The 18,618-nt window shown below is 40.5% G+C and overlaps 1 protein-coding gene across 3 annotated transcripts in view; it reads left to right on the forward strand.

Moving 5' to 3' along the window:
- The window catches only part of GRIK2 (glutamate ionotropic receptor kainate type subunit 2), a 440,535-nt gene that overhangs the window by 385,425 nt on the left and 36,492 nt on the right, over positions 1–18,618 (forward strand). For all 3 annotated transcript variants that reach the window (XM_081186549.1, XM_081186551.1, XM_081186550.1), the window contains exon 15: positions 17,265–17,490. In XM_081186549.1, the coding sequence (XP_081042675.1) occupies positions 17,265–17,490 (226 nt within the window). The remainder of the gene's footprint in view (positions 1–17,264; positions 17,491–18,618) is intronic.

The following is an 18,618-nucleotide window of genomic DNA, read 5'->3' on the forward strand; positions in this document are numbered from 1 at the left end:
GTCAGTGTTGTGTCACAATGAACAAATAAACCTTTGGGTTAGCAATGAGGTGCACACACACATTTCTGTTTAACATGAAGCTTTTGGGCAGGATGGTTCCCTGTATTATACACTCTATTCCTAGGAAGTAGGTATAGTTATCTGTTATCATAACACTGGCCAACAACAAATTTGTTGTCTGCATTTTTTCAGTTGATTTAGGACGAATCTGATGCGCTGAATCCAAAAATCACAGTAGTTTTGCTCAATCAGGTCTAGTTTTTGAGCTATGGCCACATGTCTTTTTTAACGTTTTTGTTCACATGTACGCTTGTGTGGAGCATTTTAAAAGAAGTTGGTGAGGGTAAAATGCCATGTCGAATAATTGTTTTGATTGGAAATGATTATTTTAATGACAAGAAGTATTCAGGTCTGATAGTTCTGGGTGATTATGTCGAAAAGGGATCAGTTTGAAGTCATAAAACCTCGAAATCTTCCATAAATTGGTGCGGCAAAGCATGAAGTTGGGGGATCAAAACTAAGTTAAAGGAACGTCATCAACGACCCTCTGGTGGACAGAGACAGAATACTCTTCCCACCGCTGCACATCAAGCTCGGCTTAATCAAGCAGTTCACCAAGGCTCTGGACAAGGATGGTGACTGCTTCACTTACTTGTGCCAGGCTTTTCCAGGATTGACCATGGAGAAGTTGAAAGCTGGCATCTTTGACGGTCCTCAGATCCGTCAGCTCATCAGATATCCAGAGTTCGGAAACTCAATGAACAACGTGGAACTGGAAGCGTGGAAGGCATTTGTTCTGGTAGTGAAGAACTTTCTTGGCAACAATAAGGCCAGAAACTATGCAGAACTTGTCAACAACATGCTGACTGCTTTCAGAAACCTGGGCTGCAACATGAGCGTCAAGATGCACTACCTATTTTCACATAGGGACCGGTTTCCTGAGAACCTGGATACAATGAGTGACGAGCAGAGGGAGAGATTCCATCAGGACATGAAAGAGATGGAGACCAGGTATCAGGGTTGCTGACTACTGTTGGACTCTGAAGAGAGACCTCCCTGCCGCTGAGCATTCCAGGAGTTCCAAGAAACGGAAGTTCAAGCCCTGAAGTGTGAAAAATGGTGAAGCAACATGCAATTTACGTGTACTTACCTTTATCAATGCCCACCATTCAGTTTACAGCAATCGATGTTTCTATCAGGTAATCAATATATGTTGCTGGAAAAACATTTTTTTCTCTTAAAAACATATTTAGGATGATATGTGTTGACAAAAATCAGCTGATAATGCCACAAAAATGTAATCAAATTTGTCACAAGATCTGATTTTTTTCAAATCAACATAGCACAAAAACCTGACCTGATGGAGAGAAACAGATGCCGTTTCCTGATTCAGCAGTGCAAAAATACCCTAAATCAGTTGTAGAAATCTAGACAACATTCACAAAGTAAAAAATTGTTGCCCAGTGTAATGCTTGGATCCTGGGAAGCTTAGATAGGGAGCTGCAACCCCTAGGGGAACCATCCACCAGCATACATGTCCCCTTCATCAGGATTTATGTGATCCTGTTGTATCTCTTGTCAAACCAAAAATGTAACAGAGGATCTAAATATATTTAGCAAAAAATAATTTCTGTATTCCTTTCTGTTCAGTATTTTTCTTTCCAGTTCATTCTGGTCTCTATCCATTTTATCCTTCTGTCTTTTCCAATACCAATTGTTAAACCATTTGTATAAAATTGCTGCGATTATTTGAATGATGTTGTAGACCCTTTGAGGAGGATGTGACCTTCTGTTCTTGGCAATCCTCTTAGTCAAGGTTTGGATGCTCTCTTGACTCAACAATTTATGCTTATTACTGGAGTGTCACGAGGCACTGTTCTGAAACATATGCACTTGCCACAGGGTATGGCTGAGTAGTAATAAATTACTGTAGTGGGTGAGGTAAGGACATGTCAGTCTGACTCCTAGTCTCTTTGTTTTCTTTTGGTCAGCCAGGCTCAGCTTTAACACTTTGTTAAACGGGTAGTGTTGATAATGCTAAAGCACAGTGGGCTGTGTTTAGGTATTAGGCAAAATAGATACCGTACATTTCCGTGTACAGTGGTACCTGGGGTTAAGAACTTAATTCATTCTTAACCTGAAACTGTTCTTCACCTGAGGTACCACTTTAGCTAATGGGGGCTCCCGCTGCCACACTATTTCTGTTCTCATCCTGAAGCAAAGTTCTTAACCCGAGGTACTATTTCTGGGTTAGTGGAGTCTGTAACCTGAAGTGTCTGTAACCCAAGGTACCACTGTATAAGACTAGGTTTCACTCTTTAAAAATTATCTTATATATGGATAGTGCATAGGGTGATGTTTGATTGGTTGCTGCCGCGGCTGTCAGCAGCTGTTGAGCGTGTTATTGGTTACTGCGTCAATGGCTGCTGTTGATTGGCTGATGCTGCGGCATTTGGGCGGGTAATTGGCAGCTTTTGCAGGTGAGGGAGCAGAGGAGAGGTGGGTTTGGGGGCACATGCGGGTGAGTGATTTTAGGCAATCTCAACAACTCTGGGCAATGCTCCCCTAAAAAACCTCAACAACTCTTAAATTTGAGTCCCCCAAAATAGGGGGCATCTTATACATGGGGGTGTCTTATAAATGGAAAAGTATGGTATATGGTACGGGGGTGGGGATTTGGAACACTCCAAGAGTTCTCAGAAAAAGGCAGGGACCTGATGGACCTTGAGGTCTCCTTGTGTGATTTAGCAGGACATTCGAAATAGGCAGGAAATCCTAGTTCTTATGCCAGTCTGCATAGGGCAGTGATAACCAAACTTGGCCCTACAGCTGTTTTGGGACTACAATTCCCTTCATTCCTGACCACTGGTTCTCTTAGCTAGGGATGATGGGAGTTGTAGTCCAAAAACAGCTGGAGGGCCATCACTGGCATAGGAGCTCTGTGGCTGAGGCCAGAAAACTGCTTCAGCCTGAGCCACTTAGTAGAATTGCTTTAATTTTATTATTTATTTCTGAGATTTTGACTCTTATAACATGTAACACATAACATTTAAACTCATCAATAACAATGGGTTACACTTTAAATTTAACAGTTGTCTCTTTGCATCCTTTTAGTGTAATTGCCTCTCTAACATGTTGACTCCCAAAATACACTCTCTAACATGTTGACTCCCAAAATCAGAATGCACGTCTTTGTGGCCATTCTCCTGTGCGAGATCACAGGGCCCAAAAACACGCTTTTCAGGGCACCCCAAAATATGCCCCCAAGTGCTTTGGGGGGGCATGAGATCTTGGTGTGAAATTGCAGCATTCAAAATGGCCACCATCCTCCCACATGAAAATACAGGGTGTACCAGGACACTTGTGGGGTATTCGTTGTTGATAATGATAATAATATAATTTCATTTATTTATCACTTTACATTAGACATCTTGAAGTGATTTACAATAATGCACTTACATTGCATTTCACTGATTCCTCCTAAACCCAAGTTTCATTAGGTAAATCAGTTCCGTGACAGAAAAGTGCTTAGGTCTAATATAATGGAAGGTGGGATCTGGATTCAGGCACCCAATCCAAAGAAGATGTAGTTGACTCACAGAAAGCTGGCACTTAGTCCAAATTGTTTCAACCTCTTTTTCATTGTCTTCACAAATATTATTATTATTATTATTAGTAGTAGTAGTAGTAGTAGTAGTAGTATACCACCCTTCAGCTGACGATCACAGGATGGTTCACAATATAAAATGTTTACTTGGTATTTTGTGCAGCAATCACCACCAAGGATTTGATTGATTTGAAAATAGAGTCATTGATCTTTAGAGTTATCTAAAACTTTTGAACTGATTTCTTTCTTTTTTGGCTCTCCCTCGTGGTCTGTTCTACAAGTGTTTTAAATATGAATTGTATAGCTAAGGGGAATCACAGTTTGTGAATATTTCATGCATATGCACTTCTGTAGGAAGCTTAAAGTGGAATTAATGTGGAGTTAATTGTGTAATAAAAATATTTCAGGTGCTTCAACATGCTGTTTGAAGATATCATTTTAGCATGTGAGAAGATTACTGATATGTCTGTTCTAGAATCATTAAACACTTGCCTTTCTCCAAAGTTTGAGGCAGGATAAATTGCTTGTGCATTGATCATTGTCTGATCCAGTATGACACACACACACAAAAATGACTGCAGCATTCCTTCAGTAAAGGTAAAGGGACCCTTGACTGTTAGGTCCAGTCACAGACGACTCTGGGGTTGCAGCGCTCATCTCGCTTTACTGGCCGAGGGAGCCGGCATACAGCTTCCGGGTCATGTGGCCAGCATGACTAAGCCGCTTCTGGTGAACCAGAGCAGCACACGGAAACGCCGTTTACCTTCCCGTCGGAGCGGGAAGGTACCTATTTATCTACTTGTGCTTTGTGCTTTTGAACTGCTAGGTTGGCAGGAGCAGGGACAGAGCAACAGGAGCTCACCCCGTTGTGGGGATTCAAACTGTCGACCTTCTGATTGGCAAGCCCTAGGCTCTGTGGTTTAACCCACAGCACCACCCGCATCCCTTCAGTAATGGTATTGCAGGCTTTGCTCGAAGGGGAAAGGCCCAAAGGTTTGCATTTGAATGAAATGAAATTCACATGGACAAAAATGATTGTTTAGCTAAGACTCGATAGGGTCATGTGGAGATCATTCTTGAGGTAAGTTTTCTTTGGACGTAGGGATATTTGATGAATTCAGTCTTCATGAGTTCCGAAATGAACTGGACAAATTTGTAAATCAGAACTTAAAGAGCAATCGCATGCACACCACCTATGCCAGGTTTGAGGAGGTTGGATTAGACAGAAGCATTTGTCCACTCACCTCTCCTAGCTGAGTTGGCCTCTCAGTGGCCACCATCAGCAGTGTATAAGGTTCCTTTTATTGTCACCAGCTGCCCTCTCCCAACATCATTTCTTCTAAAGATTGATGAAGTTAAAACAAAATGTGGTCTGAATTTGAATCCTATCTCTCCATGATGAATGTGCTTCAAAACACAGCATACCAGAACATTTCTAGTAGAGTGTGATACATATTACCATGGAATATTGTATGCAGAGCTTCCTTGCCAGTATACATTATTCCATTCCTTAAGCCTGGGATTTTGTGACAATTTCTCAGCTGTCAGGTGTAGGCAAGCTTTCTTTTAAGCTAGCATTTTCAATGTGTAGTCCAAGCTTCTTGGTGTGAAACAAAACATTATAAGATTCGTCTTTCTGCCATATGGGGTGAAACTGCTTTCAAACCTAATAATGGGGGCTAAGTGTTCTCATGCTGAGTCCTAAATTATAATTTGTGTTTGACAGCAGGCAGAATGAGCAGAGGTGAAGATTTCATTCTCCTTTCTAAAGCAATCTGGAAACCAAGAATTCTTTAAAGGCAGGTGCTATTGTGTAGCCTTTGAGAGTAAAACAAAAGACCTTTGTCAGTGCACAGAAGCAACTCTCTTGATTTATCTTCCTTATGTCACTCAGCTTGATGGGTAATAGCAATACTACTTGGGCAATAGCAATCCTGCATTTGTTTAATGGTCAGCATATGACCCTATGATTTACAATGAAAGCAAGCTTTCTATATTCCAATAATTCCCTTGTATGTCTATTATTCTTAATTCATCTTTAGGCAGGCCACTGAGGTGTAATAATGTAAGGAATCTTTATTACGCCATATACCGTATTTTTCGCTCTATAACACGCACCCGACCATAACACGCACGTAGTTTTTAGAGGAGGAAAATCCGTAGGCATGCCACCCGTAGGCATTCCCTCCATAACACGCACAAACATTTCCCCTTAGTTTCTAGGAGGAAAAAAGTGAGTGTTATGGTGCAAAAAATATGGTATATTAAACTCAGCGGGACTTATTCCCAGGTAGCTGGGTATATGAATCCACTTCAAATCCTAATACTGTCCCCAAAACTTGATTTGGACTAGTGTTTCTGAGCAATCTTAAAAACACAGGAGAAAAAAAAGGTTTTAATGAGAATTCTAAATTAGTTAATTGTTGTCTTCCTCAAAGCTTTCAGACCCCTTTTACCTTACAACTTCACTTGATATTGCTGTAGTAGTATTAGGGAAAGGGGATCCCTATCTTCCCCATTGTCTTGTTGAAGTTATAAATTTAATGTGCATAAAATGCTGTATTGAATTGCATTGTATTTGTTATTTTAAAAAAGGTTTTAGGCATATAGGCGGTATTTTTCATAGAGTGTGCTAACTAAATGCTTTAAAAACCAAGATCTGCAAGCAAAGCTTTAAAACTTATTTCTGGTGGTGAAGAGGATTTATTTCCACACAAGAGTCAGATCAGAGACTTTCCATTGGCACTATATCTAACAAGTCTTTGCCATTGTTCTCCTGCTGCTTCCATGAAGGTAACAAGGAAGGCAGGAAGGCAGGCAGGCAGGCAGGAAGTGGTTCTGTTTTGCCTTTTCCCCCAGCTTCCTGGAACACTGCAGGAAGCAAGCTAAAAGATGCACCCACCCACAAACATTGTTCCTTTCCCTCTGTTTCTTAGGCAGCAATAGCATATGTAGGTGTTGACGGGAAAATTTTATTTGGCACAGAAAAGAATCTGAGCCAAAGAATAATCCTGGGCCTACAAAAGTAAGTTTGCATTAAAAGACAGCATTAAGAAATTGTGGAGGATTGTATTCTGAACTAAAGAATTCTGAACCTCAGTGACATCACTACTTAAGACCGAGACCCAAACTAGATGTGACACAGCCAGCCACACATCCTACTTTTTATTTGTAAGCCAAAAGCAGTTCTGGAAGCTGAATTTGAACAGTTGAATGTACAGAGGAGAGGGGTATTGAAAACAAACCCTATCACCTCCAGCTGGATTTCAGATCAAAATGACTCATCAGGACCCTTTCAGCATATAGGGATGCATCTCTCTCTCTCTCTCTCTCTCTCTCTCTCTCTCTCTCTCTCTCTCTCTCTCTCTCTTTCTCTCTCCACTCCCCAATGGATGGAAAAGCAGCATAGCATGGCAGGTGGTAGTGCTGAGTTGGAAAGCAGAAGGAGGGGGAGAGAAGGATTTATTTATATATATGAACAGCATATCTATAGTTTGTGATAATGTATGTACCGTATTTTTCGCACTATAACACGCACCTGAGCATAACACGCACATCGTTTTTAGAGGAGGAAAACAAGGGAAAAAATATTCTGAATGAAACAGTGGACGTATCATTTTTGTGCTTCATGCTGTGGCCACATGTGATCTGATGGTGAATTTGGGGTGACCCAATGCAAAAATCCTGAGAATCCCTGTGGATCCATGCTTTGTAACCACGTTTTTGCACCATTGCAGCCCCAGGCAACAATGGGTGTGTGATTTTGGGGGGGCAGGCTGTAGCCATGGACATGCTGTGTGCTCTGATGGTGAATTTGGGGTGACCCAATGCAAAGATCCTGAGGATCCATGTGGATCCATGCTTTGCAACCACATTTTAAGTGGGGAGGGAAGGAAAAACACAGAAGGCTAAGAATGCAGGAGAGGGCTATAACGTGAGGAAAGGAAGGCAAAAGTTTCCCCCCACCCACCCACACAAGCCAGCCACTGTTTAAGGATTTCATCCTTTTAAATGGAAGAAAGCATATTTGAATGCTGTGTGTCTCCAAAAACAAAAAGCAGGAAGTCAAATCAGAATTTTAAGCCGAACCTGTAATCTCTCTTCCCTTCACAAACATTGTTCCCTCCGGAGCAGGGACAGGATAGAGCGACGCTCTGCTTTCCTCTCTTCTTGCCTGGAGGGGAGGGGCTTTCCCTGCTCTTTGTTCCGTTTGAGCAAACACAGCAACGAAACAGAGCAGGGTGGGCAGTAAGACCCTGAGGCAGAATGCAGGAAAGAACAGCTTCCTCTCTCACGGAGCTCCCTTCTCCCTGAAGCGCGGTTTGATTTTTGCCTTATTTTTCGGCTCCAGGGACCACACATTCGCTGCATAACACGCACAGACATTTCCCCTTCCTTTTTAGGAGAAAAAATCTGCGTGTTATAGAGCGAAAAATACGGGTATTTCTGAAGTAGAGGATTCAATCACTATCCATTACATATGCTGCTTCTGACTTACACAAAGTGCTGTAGCAGCTAAATTAAAACAAGATGGCACTGTCAGGGCATGTCTGAATGCAGGTGGGGATATATGATGGTTTGAAAGTGTGGATTTGATTATCCTGACCATACTTTTAACTTCGCATCTACACTGACTCCATATAGCTGTTGGGATCTATGAGAGGAGAGTTATGACACATCCTAGCCCTACTCTCTGCTTTCCTACAGAATCTGGGTGGGAGAGAAGACACATGTGCTAAGGAAGGAAATTATCTGTTTTATGTGTTTGACTACCTCTGCCTCCCTCTGAATATGACACCTAGGAGGATTGGTCCAGTTCACTTCTCACAGGGTATTATTGGTACATATGTTAACATCTTTGCATGCCTGCATGATTGCTGACTGCAAATGCCTTTAGATAGGCAATGGAGCCCACAAATGAACTTATAGCTAGTCCACATGACAGTTTTGGGGAAACCTCAGGCAGGTCAAATAAGACTGAATACATGGCGAGGTTGTAGACAAGTGTTGCGCTGTGCTGTATAGTGAATCCTTTTTGCAGATACCTTTCTAAACTAGCATCATGGGAAGTTTGCTTTATGACGCAACCTGAGCCACAGCTTTCCCCTTTGGAGAAATCTTATTACTTAACATTGTCACAAAGAAAACTGATAGTGGAGTAATCTAGAATTAACTGTGAATTCATTAGTGTTATCAAGTATTTATTTTGAATACTTACACTAATTATCTTGAGCTTCCTAAAGCCAAACATACAACCCACCCACCCCCCTTTTTTGCAGAACAATCAGGCTGCACAGTGGAATTTATTCTGCCCAGCACTGCATTTTTCATTCCATGTAGCACCATTCTTGGCAGGAACACCTTTTCTACCTTTCTTCATTTGTGCTCTATGGACCATGAAAACTGCCATTACAAAGGGAGAGAACACTGTATGAACTATGGTGTGTGTGCGTGTGTGTTTTTATCACTTTTATGCTGACACAACAAAATCGGCTAGTTAACTTAAAGCTTTACAGGCCTCAGCAGTTCTGATAAAAGAGAGAAGGAGAGGGAAAAAACCGAGGTCATGGAATGGAGGAGACCAGTCAGATAAAATGAAAGGCTATCTTTCATCTTTGATCCCTTACCTTGAAAACTGAAGACAAACTATGGTGCTCTAGTTGTTGGTGGCATGGAAATCAAATTCAGGCAGAAAGGAAGGTTACGTCCACCCTTTCTTTTTTTTAAAGAAAAATTAACGAAAGATAATATTGTCTGAAATATTACTGGTGTGCAGAAATCCATCCTTGGTTGCATGATCGTCCCTAAAATCGTATCTATTAGACTTGCAGCCAGAAAATGAATGCTTAAGATGAAAAGTGAAAAGTGAGTAATGCGCCAGAACAGTACAGTATGCCACAGGTATTATGCCAGTGTGGCAGGCATAATACAACTGATACAACTGCAAGTGTTTAGGATCAAGGGATATCCTTTTCCACACACTGGCTAACCAAATGCCTATGGGAAGCCCATTAGCAGGACAAGGGGACAAAGAGCCTTTTCCCACTGCTGTTTCCTGACACCTGGCATTTAGAAACACCCTGCTACTGATGTGCAAACATGCCCACCTTGGTGAAAGTAATAATAAACAGATTAGAATAATACAATGTATTTGATTGTTGTTTTGTACAAAGAGAACTGTCTCAAAGTGACTTAGCAACAAATAAAAATCAATTACACAAATGTTTTATATTCAGGAAAATTGTTTTCCTGAGGAAAATGCATAAAGCACATCTGTTAAGAGAAGTACACACAAATGCATTTTAATTTTTGTGCTGACTTTGTATTTTTTTATTAAAAACATGCAAGCTGTTGAGAAAATTGAGGGAACTGAATTTAAGATTGGGATTGAGGCAACTTCACATTGACAGATTCAGCTTCCCACCATTCGAAGGCAAGAGACTCTCCATGGGCCCTCCCTGCTCAGTAGATCTAGCATCTCACTGTCATTGTCACCAGCTGCTGCTTTTCCTCTTCCTTGTCAGTGCTACCAGAAAGCTGATGAACAAAGAGGTGAGTTGAGAAACAGTGAGGAGGAAGAGGCTCCTGTTTTGGGCCACTTATCGGGTATGGCATCTTGGTAGATGCCCACCCATGCCTACATTTGAAGGTAGCCCTGCTTCCACCTTTTCCTCCTCCCAATGCCCCTGCTCTTAGCAGCTTTTCTCCTTTCAGTGTCTCAGGAGGAAGACATACCTGGGAGACAAATTTAGAGTGAGGAATCAGCAGACTGGGTAAAGGCTTAGTGGCCTTATCTCTGTCGTGTTTCCATTTTAAATCCTTGCCTTCTAAACATGACTTTTAAAAGAAAATTTGGAACACATGCAAATTATATACACATACCTAATTTGTAGATTGGTCAAAGCCAGGGAATGACTTCATTGTACTTCATGCTTCTCCGCTGGAGCTTTTGCTTCTCGGGATCATTTCACAATCCTTCTTTAAGTGATTGAAATTGAAGGTTGTTTCCTTCAGCACAGTACCACTTGATGAGTGCCAATCACTGCATCTGTCTGCTTGAAATCCTATAATGTCTCCTATTATGATGAGTATATGTTTGATGAATACAACATCGTGTTGGACTTCCACCTCCATTGCTAGACTTTATTCTTTCTTTCTTTTTACAATGATGCTGTAAATATTTTATTGTCTTTAACAAAGAAAATGAGAGGCATTTTGAACAGGATTCTAGATTGCACTGCATGCAATATATCCAACAATCTGTGACTGCATTTTGTCAGATGAAAAACCCAGTTAAAGGTGAGTATCGTAGCTTACCGTTTGTGTAGGATGCAGTGTGGGAAAGTGATGTATGGCCATTCAGATTGAAGTGGAAGAGAAGAGAAGAGCTACAGGGAACCAGGCAGAGGGCCTTCTCGGTAGTTGCGCCAGCCCTGTGGAACGCCCTCACATCAGATGTGCCTGACATTTAGAAGACATCTGAAGGCAGCCCTGTTTAGGGAAGTTTTTAATGTGTGACATTATAATGCATTTTTAATCTTTGTTGGAAGCCACCCAGAGTGGCTGGGGAGACCCAGCCAGATGGGCTGGGTACAAATAATAAATTATTATTATTTTGAGGTTGTTTTTAAAGCAGTGGCAAGTGGAAAGTTCTTCCAAACCTACAAGTCACTAATCATTCTCTTCCTTGATTTTAAGATTAAAAAATAATAATTAAAACAAGCCAAGTAGAAACTCAGTCCTAAATATATTTACTGGGAACAACAACCACCTAATTGGTACTTTTTGTTTCTGAAATGTTTGAATATGCAGTGACTTTACCATCTTGTTTTCCATCAGGGAAGTTGTGTGAATTAGCATTTTTCTGAAGTAGTATTTTGTACATTTCTCAGGTGGAAGTGCTGCACCCATGAAAATGGTTTGTAGATGTAATTTGCCTCAAGAACAAATGCGCAAACTGATCCCATGCCTGGTGAATTTGGTGAAAGGGGGTGTACTTAGATGGAACCATTAGAGTTTTGTGTAATATAAAATTGTATGGACATTGATACCCAAATCCTACTATTCTGTGGTTGTACAGTGCATATATCAAATACACACACACACACACACACACACACAGGCCCACCAGATGCTGCAAAGAGAGACTGCAAAAAAATCTGAAGTGGTCCCTTCACTACGTTTTTATTGCACTATCAGTGCAAAATTGGAAAGTGGGAGAAAAGCACATGCATACTATTAAGTGATGCTTGAGTTGATGACCAACACTTGTTCCTTTGTTCCATCATGGAATGGCTACTGCCTGATCTTCCAATTAAAGTTTTCCAATTAAAGATTACAGAGATAAAGCATGAGTGGAGTCTGTTCTCATTTATTTAATACAAAACACCTAGGCAGTGAACTGGAAGGGAAACCTGGAAGAGTGCAGTCTAAGACTTTTTTCAGAGCAGAACCTGTGACAGCATCCCCTAGAACACTAGGGTAATGGATGGATTCTCCTTTCAAGTGAATGAGGTGATAATGATACTTACTCGTTTTACTATTGTTTATGGCACCAAGAAAGTCAGAAAATGAAAGTGACTTCCTATTTTATTACTGCCAGTGGATGTACATGGTGAGCACAGCTTCTGCCATTCCTGGACTTCTTTTGAGGGTGTGGCAATGAGGACTGCCCTGATGCGCTCTTACACTTCAGAATTTACCGCAATACCATCATGCATAAGAATAACAGAACAGTTTTAAAGATGCTTCCCTCCGTCTCCTGCCGTCCTAAATTCGCACAGCCATGGGAAAGCTCAATGCTTTCATTATGTTTACATTCATGATCTCTGACACGTAGTTATCTTTCCGTGATCTTTAATTTATGAGTGCTGAGGAAGCCATAAAGCAGTCTCTCCTCTGGATGTCATTGTGATATCTTTCGGCTTGAAGCACCAAGTAGCTGAACTCTTTGATTCCCTTCACCTCTAATTGTCTTGCTAGTCAGAATGGGCTTCAGAGTTTCAGAGTCATTACTGTCTTCCCTCTTCCACGCGAAATGTCACAAATCATAACTATCTCACTTTTAAACTGCATTACCTCATGCATTACAATAGAAAATAAGCTTAATAAATTATGCCACCACAAGTTTTCCCTTCCAGATATCATTTCTAGTTGAGCAGATTATTCCCTGTTAGATCAGATCCAAATATAACTGGTAGGATGTGTCTGCAACAGTGTTATCAGTATCAATCTCAAAACCAAAGTGACCAGAACCTATTTGGTGTAAGAGGAGAAAGAAAGAAGCTTCTCCTTCCTGCTCTCTGTTTGATGCCACCATTGCTGACATCCTAGTTTGCTGGTAATTAAGGGAAGGATGGGCAAGATGGCTTATTTATCAATTACTTATTTCATGAAATGTATACACTGCTTGATAGTTGTTGTTTTTAACCATCAAAGCAATTTATATTTTTTTTTGGAAAAGTTTACAGATGGGGACTGATGGTGAGTAGGGGTTTTAGGGTGCAGTCTTAACCCTGGCCATGCCACAGAAGGGCTTAATGCCCCATCGGGAACCATGGAGCTCACTCTGGTCAGGGAAGGTAGGTTGTTTTTGCTATGCCTGCTGAAAGCTGGTAGAGCAAAACGGCCCAGAACTCCTGCTGCAACTTGTGACTTGCATAAGCTTTGGAGCCAGTGGATCCACCATAGGAAATGTTTCTCTACAACCAGGCCTTTGGCGGATTGAGCTTTCTATGGCCTTTCAAGTGTTTTTGTGAGAGGAGTTGTTGGTTCTGTTCCGTTCTTGTTTTAGTATGTATTTTTTTGTTCTTGTTTGTATTTTCATGTTGTGAGCCGGCCTGTGATCTTCAGGTGGAGGGCAGTGTACAAATTAAACAACAACAACATGTGAGATTGCCTTACGCTGAGTCCGACTATTAGGCCATCTCCCTCAGTATTTGTCTACACTGACATGAAGTGGCTTTTCAGGGTTTCAGATGGGAGTCTCTCCCAGTCCTTTCTGGAGATACTGTGAATGGTACCTGGGACCTTGTGCTTGCATAGCTGGTGCTCCAATGCTAAGCAATCATCCTTCCCTTGAGCTACGGCTCTTCCCTACCTCTTTAAAATGCCCTGTTTCAGAGATTTTATGCTGGCTATCACCTGCAGACACGAGGGCTAGAATTTTATGATTTCAAAAGAGATGAATGCTGCAGTTTTCAATAGAAAGTTTTGGGCATTGTAGGCTGCAGCTTGAACACCCCTGTTGTTTCCTAGTTGTTGTCACTGAGTTGTTAAATGCGCTATAAATGCTTCAGTCCATTTATTGCTGCTTCTGGGTTTCTGTGGCATACTTATTGTTCCTTGGGGGCAAAACTCAGTTGTATACACTTGAGACAGTCTTTAAACCAAAAAAAGGGGGGGTAGTTGCACATGTATGTTGTTACATAGGTTTTCTTGTTATTTGAGAACACTGACCTTTTGCGCCTGTTCTTTAGACTCATTCTGACTCCTGTGAAAACTGCTGTGCAGCATGCAGCTCAAGTGTATTTTCTTCCAGAGTAATATTGATATAAAATGAATACAAGCACAATTTGTTTTCAGACCACAGCTTGCACAACAAACCTTTGTTTGTGTGCAATCCCCATTCATTATATGTTGTTCATTCTCTGCTCTTTCTCATTCAAATGTCCCTGCGATCAATAGTATATATGATAGTTTGGCACCATCTCAGTGAGTTCTTGCAGATGGATATAAAATTCTATTTTTATTACCACTGGGTCCTGGAAGTGTTTGAATGATAGATTTACAGAAGTCCCCAGGCAAATTGAAATAAGCCTTGAATTGTATCTCAGCAGGGATACTAGGTTATCCTTATTCAGAATAAATGTTCCTCTTTTTATCCCACATATACCACTAATCCTCCTTGGGGGCAGAAGCTACAGATGCCAGTCAGCTCAACTTTAGAAAGGTCTGCAGTGTCAATCTTGTGCTCAATCCCTGTCCCAGAGCTGGAGTTGTACTTAGGTGCAAAGTTTATATTAGCACATGAGAGAAGAAGCTTGTCATCTCGTCTTGCCTATTGCTTTCTGGAGTTGAGTTCGCTGAAAATGAATTGATAATACAGCACTTTCATTTTTATTTATTTTCTGCATTTCTGTTATAACCCAAAGCTGAGTTCTGCTTGTGGCACAGAAAACACACACATACAAACCTTAAAATACAGTATAGAATAATAAATACTACAACAGATATATGCTGAGCTAGGATCTTGACATTTGTGTTTTTAACATGAGAAGATCCAGAATAAAATATCCTTCTCATATTCATTTATACTGCATGTAGCCTCATCTGATAAAACAGTGGTCATCAACAATTTGGGGAGCACATTTGGAATTTTGAGGAAGGGCACCACAAAATGGTGTGGCCTAACATAACATGGTTGCTACCTCCAAAACAGCAGAAAAAGAAAAGAGAGGGGAACATAAAATGATTCAAATATGGAAAAATCTATTCAATTCTTTTAATTAACAAAAATGGCAATCTTTTCCCCGCCATAAACTTTAATAGGTAGAAATGCAACAAGTTAAGCCTTTTGTAGCATGGAAATATAATTATGTGAAGATGCACCTGTCTGCAGCTTTATTTCTCTTATTTTGCTGCCTGCCAGTGATGTGAAGCAGTCATCTATTCATAGGCTTTAAAAAAATGTGCGTTTTGGGGTGGGGGAGGAAATACAGAGATCACCTGGTACTCATCTTGCTGCCTGCCAGCCACATGGTACAGTCACCATGCAGCTTCTCTTAAAGAGCTTCTTGAAATTTGGAAGAAATGTCAGAATCCTCCTCTTGCTGCTGGGTTTATTTCATTGCCTGCTGGCACGTACAGCAGGCAGCCACTTGAGAGGGGCGTCAGTGGAATATGGGGTGGAGGATATGGTAACCTTTTCTTGTCCGGCTGCATGCCATATAGGAGGGATTCTTCCCAAAAAAATATGTGATATGCTCAGTGCAGATGCATCTTGCTATTAACTCCTTTGTCCTTATCATCACCCCTTTTATCGATTGTTCAAAAATTGTTGCAGGAGGGAGTGCACTTTTGAGGCATTCTTATTACCATCCCATTTCCGCCCTTACTGACTCACAGCTGGGATTTTTCCCAAGTTGTTTGGGGAGGGGGGAACACAGTGCCAAGACAGAAACATAATCTCCTCATCATACTAGTCTGGGCAAGTATTGTACAACTGCTACTCTAGTGAGTTGTCTTTTCTGTGTTTTTACCTTGTATTTCTATTCTTTTCTGTTTCATATAGTAAAAAACAACAACTCGCCATGCCTTTTTATTTGTGTCTATGACTGGATGTAGTGATTCAAAATTACAACTACATTACTCCATCCATGCACAAATATTTCCCTCCTGTCTTACTATTATTATCACATATTTAAACTTTTAATAGATAGTTGCTCAAGTCAACTTGCAATAGTCTGAGCCTCTTCATTATTTTCCACCTTTTCCTCTGTAACGATGTACTTATTAAATAGCTTGCTATCTTGCTGTGAATTTTTGTCTGGGGTTTTTAGGTACTTTACACATTGCTGTTGTTATTAAAACGAAAGGTAATATGTACGCAAACTATTAGATTACCAACTTCCAGAGAGCCTTTAAAAGTTGAAGAGTTCTTAGATGTTGTGAAGATCTCAAGCACATTGAACTGCTGGAGTTTAAAGTTGCATGGTGACAACTAAATTGAAAACAATTTGTATATATCTTGGATTAGCTACAAGGTTTCATCAGCAAGTAATTCACAAGGAAAACACTTTTTCTTCACTCTTTAGCACATGAAAGATAGTTTTTACCATTACAGTGATCGGTTTGGTTATTTTTTTCTTAGCCTGCAACACTGTTTTATTATGTTAGATTTCAACTGCTATATTTTCAACATTTGGTGACTGCCATCCCCATGTGATAACCTGTCATATGATACCTTATCTGTCTCAAATGGAGGCTTTTCAATATGCAAAAGTCATATCTGTCAACAGTAAGTGAAGGGGCACTATCCTGTGCAATGTTGAATTCATATCACTGTACTCTGAACTTTGGATTCTGATGACCAACTGTTGACATTCTTTGAAAATATAGCCAACAAATAATAAACTACTATGGAAGAAAAATTCATAATCAAATTAATGTTTTCTGCTTCCCAGCATATTTTCTACTTTGTCAGTGTTTAGGCCAATGGAATTAGCCATCAAACTGGTTTTTTTAAATTTGGAATATTTATTCTGAATGTTTAAGCCTGATGAGGAAAGATATTTTCATACAGAAAAGTTTTTTTCTATTATGCATATATTTGTCTTCATTTCCTTCCCTCGAGGAATCCTGCAGACTGTCGTCCTGTCAGAATGCAAAAGATTCATAACAAAGACCCTTTAGTTTCACAAGATGATATTTCTTAGGGACTTTTGGCTGAAGCCACACTAGCTAAAGCAATTTGATCCTGGTATATTAAATGCAAATTTATAGTAGAGCTGTGTGCTGCCTGGTCCAATCCTGCCTCAGCTTGTGTTTCTTAATCTGTGATCCATTGAAATTATTCCCATTCTCTTCAAATAAATTCTCTTCTTTATTGAACACTTTCTCTCTATTGTGCTCATGAATCTTGCCATTTCTGTTTCAGAAATCAAGAATAGCCACGTATGAAAAAATGTGGGCCTTTATGAATAGCAGGAGGCAGTCGGTGCTTGTCAAAAGTAATGAAGAAGGTATCCAGCGTGTACTCACCTCTGATTATGCCTTCCTAATGGAGTCAACTACCATTGAGTTTGTTACACAGCGGAACTGTAACCTGACACAGATTGGTGGCCTCATAGACTCCAAAGGTTATGGTGTCGGAACTCCTATGGGTAGGTTGCATGCCTTTTTTCTCTTTTTGTTAAATTGCATGTGCAGCAATACCACAATTTCCTCCCTTTGCTGGTATTAGCTGGATTATAACAGCACCATGTGCTATTATTAATATATCCATATTTAATATATTTATATGTTGCTTAATAAAGAAGTATATAAGCACTTTACAAAAGGAAGCAAAATAAATTAAAGAAGCTAAAACACGGGAGTGCCATATAATATAATAAATATTTTACTAGTAATGTACTTTAATCACTTCTTAAGAAAGGGAAAGCCTGTTGAAGCCCATGAGTCTTCAGCCACCATTTGGAAGAGCATTTGGTGCTTCCCATACTACAAAGAAGGGAGTCCTTGAAGGTTAGTGCTATTAGGAGAAGACCTGCTTGAGTTTTACTTTTTTATATAGCTGTGTGGTCATGTTGAACATTACTGGGATGATATATATGAAGAGCTGTAAATACTGAATGTGCCATTATCACCATCAATATAATTACTTTTCCCCCATCAGTATGGGTGTGGTATATGTTTTTGGCACACAAAATTTGTCTTGCCATTGTAATATAGGAAAGTCTGTGGTTGCCTGTAAAATTCAAGGCCCATTCTAGGGAGGTCTGTGTTTTTCTGAAGCAAATACGGTATTTTCCTTGAAAAGGAAACTTTCATCAAAGGTTGCTGTAGATCAGGGATGGAAAACCGGCGGCCCTCCAAGTGTTTTTGAACTCCATCAGCCCTTGCCAGCATGGCTACTAGTTGGAGATGGTGGAAGTTGTAACCCAACAGCACTTGGAGGGCCACCGATTGCCCATCCCTGCTATTCCCACTGGTGTGATAATGAATGAGTTCCTGGTCAGTTGTGTGGCATGTTTGGACTGAGAGAGTACCTTGCTGGAGTACCAGGCAGTGATGTACCTCTCTGGTGGAATATCTAAACTCATGGCTAGATAGCATCTAGACTAGTCCAGTTGCTTTATTGGAACACCTGTGTGCAAGCTGATTCACACCAGCATACACAGTGTTCAATGAATGATCATTTAATAACCATAGACAGAGCAGGGATCCCAAACTTTTTTGGACACATTTGGTAACCTGAGAAACTATGGACCCCCACCATAAAATGATTATCA

Source organism: Podarcis bocagei (assembly GCF_964188305.1).
Source record: "Podarcis bocagei genome assembly, chromosome: 3".
NCBI lineage: Eukaryota > Metazoa > Chordata > Lepidosauria > Squamata > Lacertidae > Podarcis > Podarcis bocagei.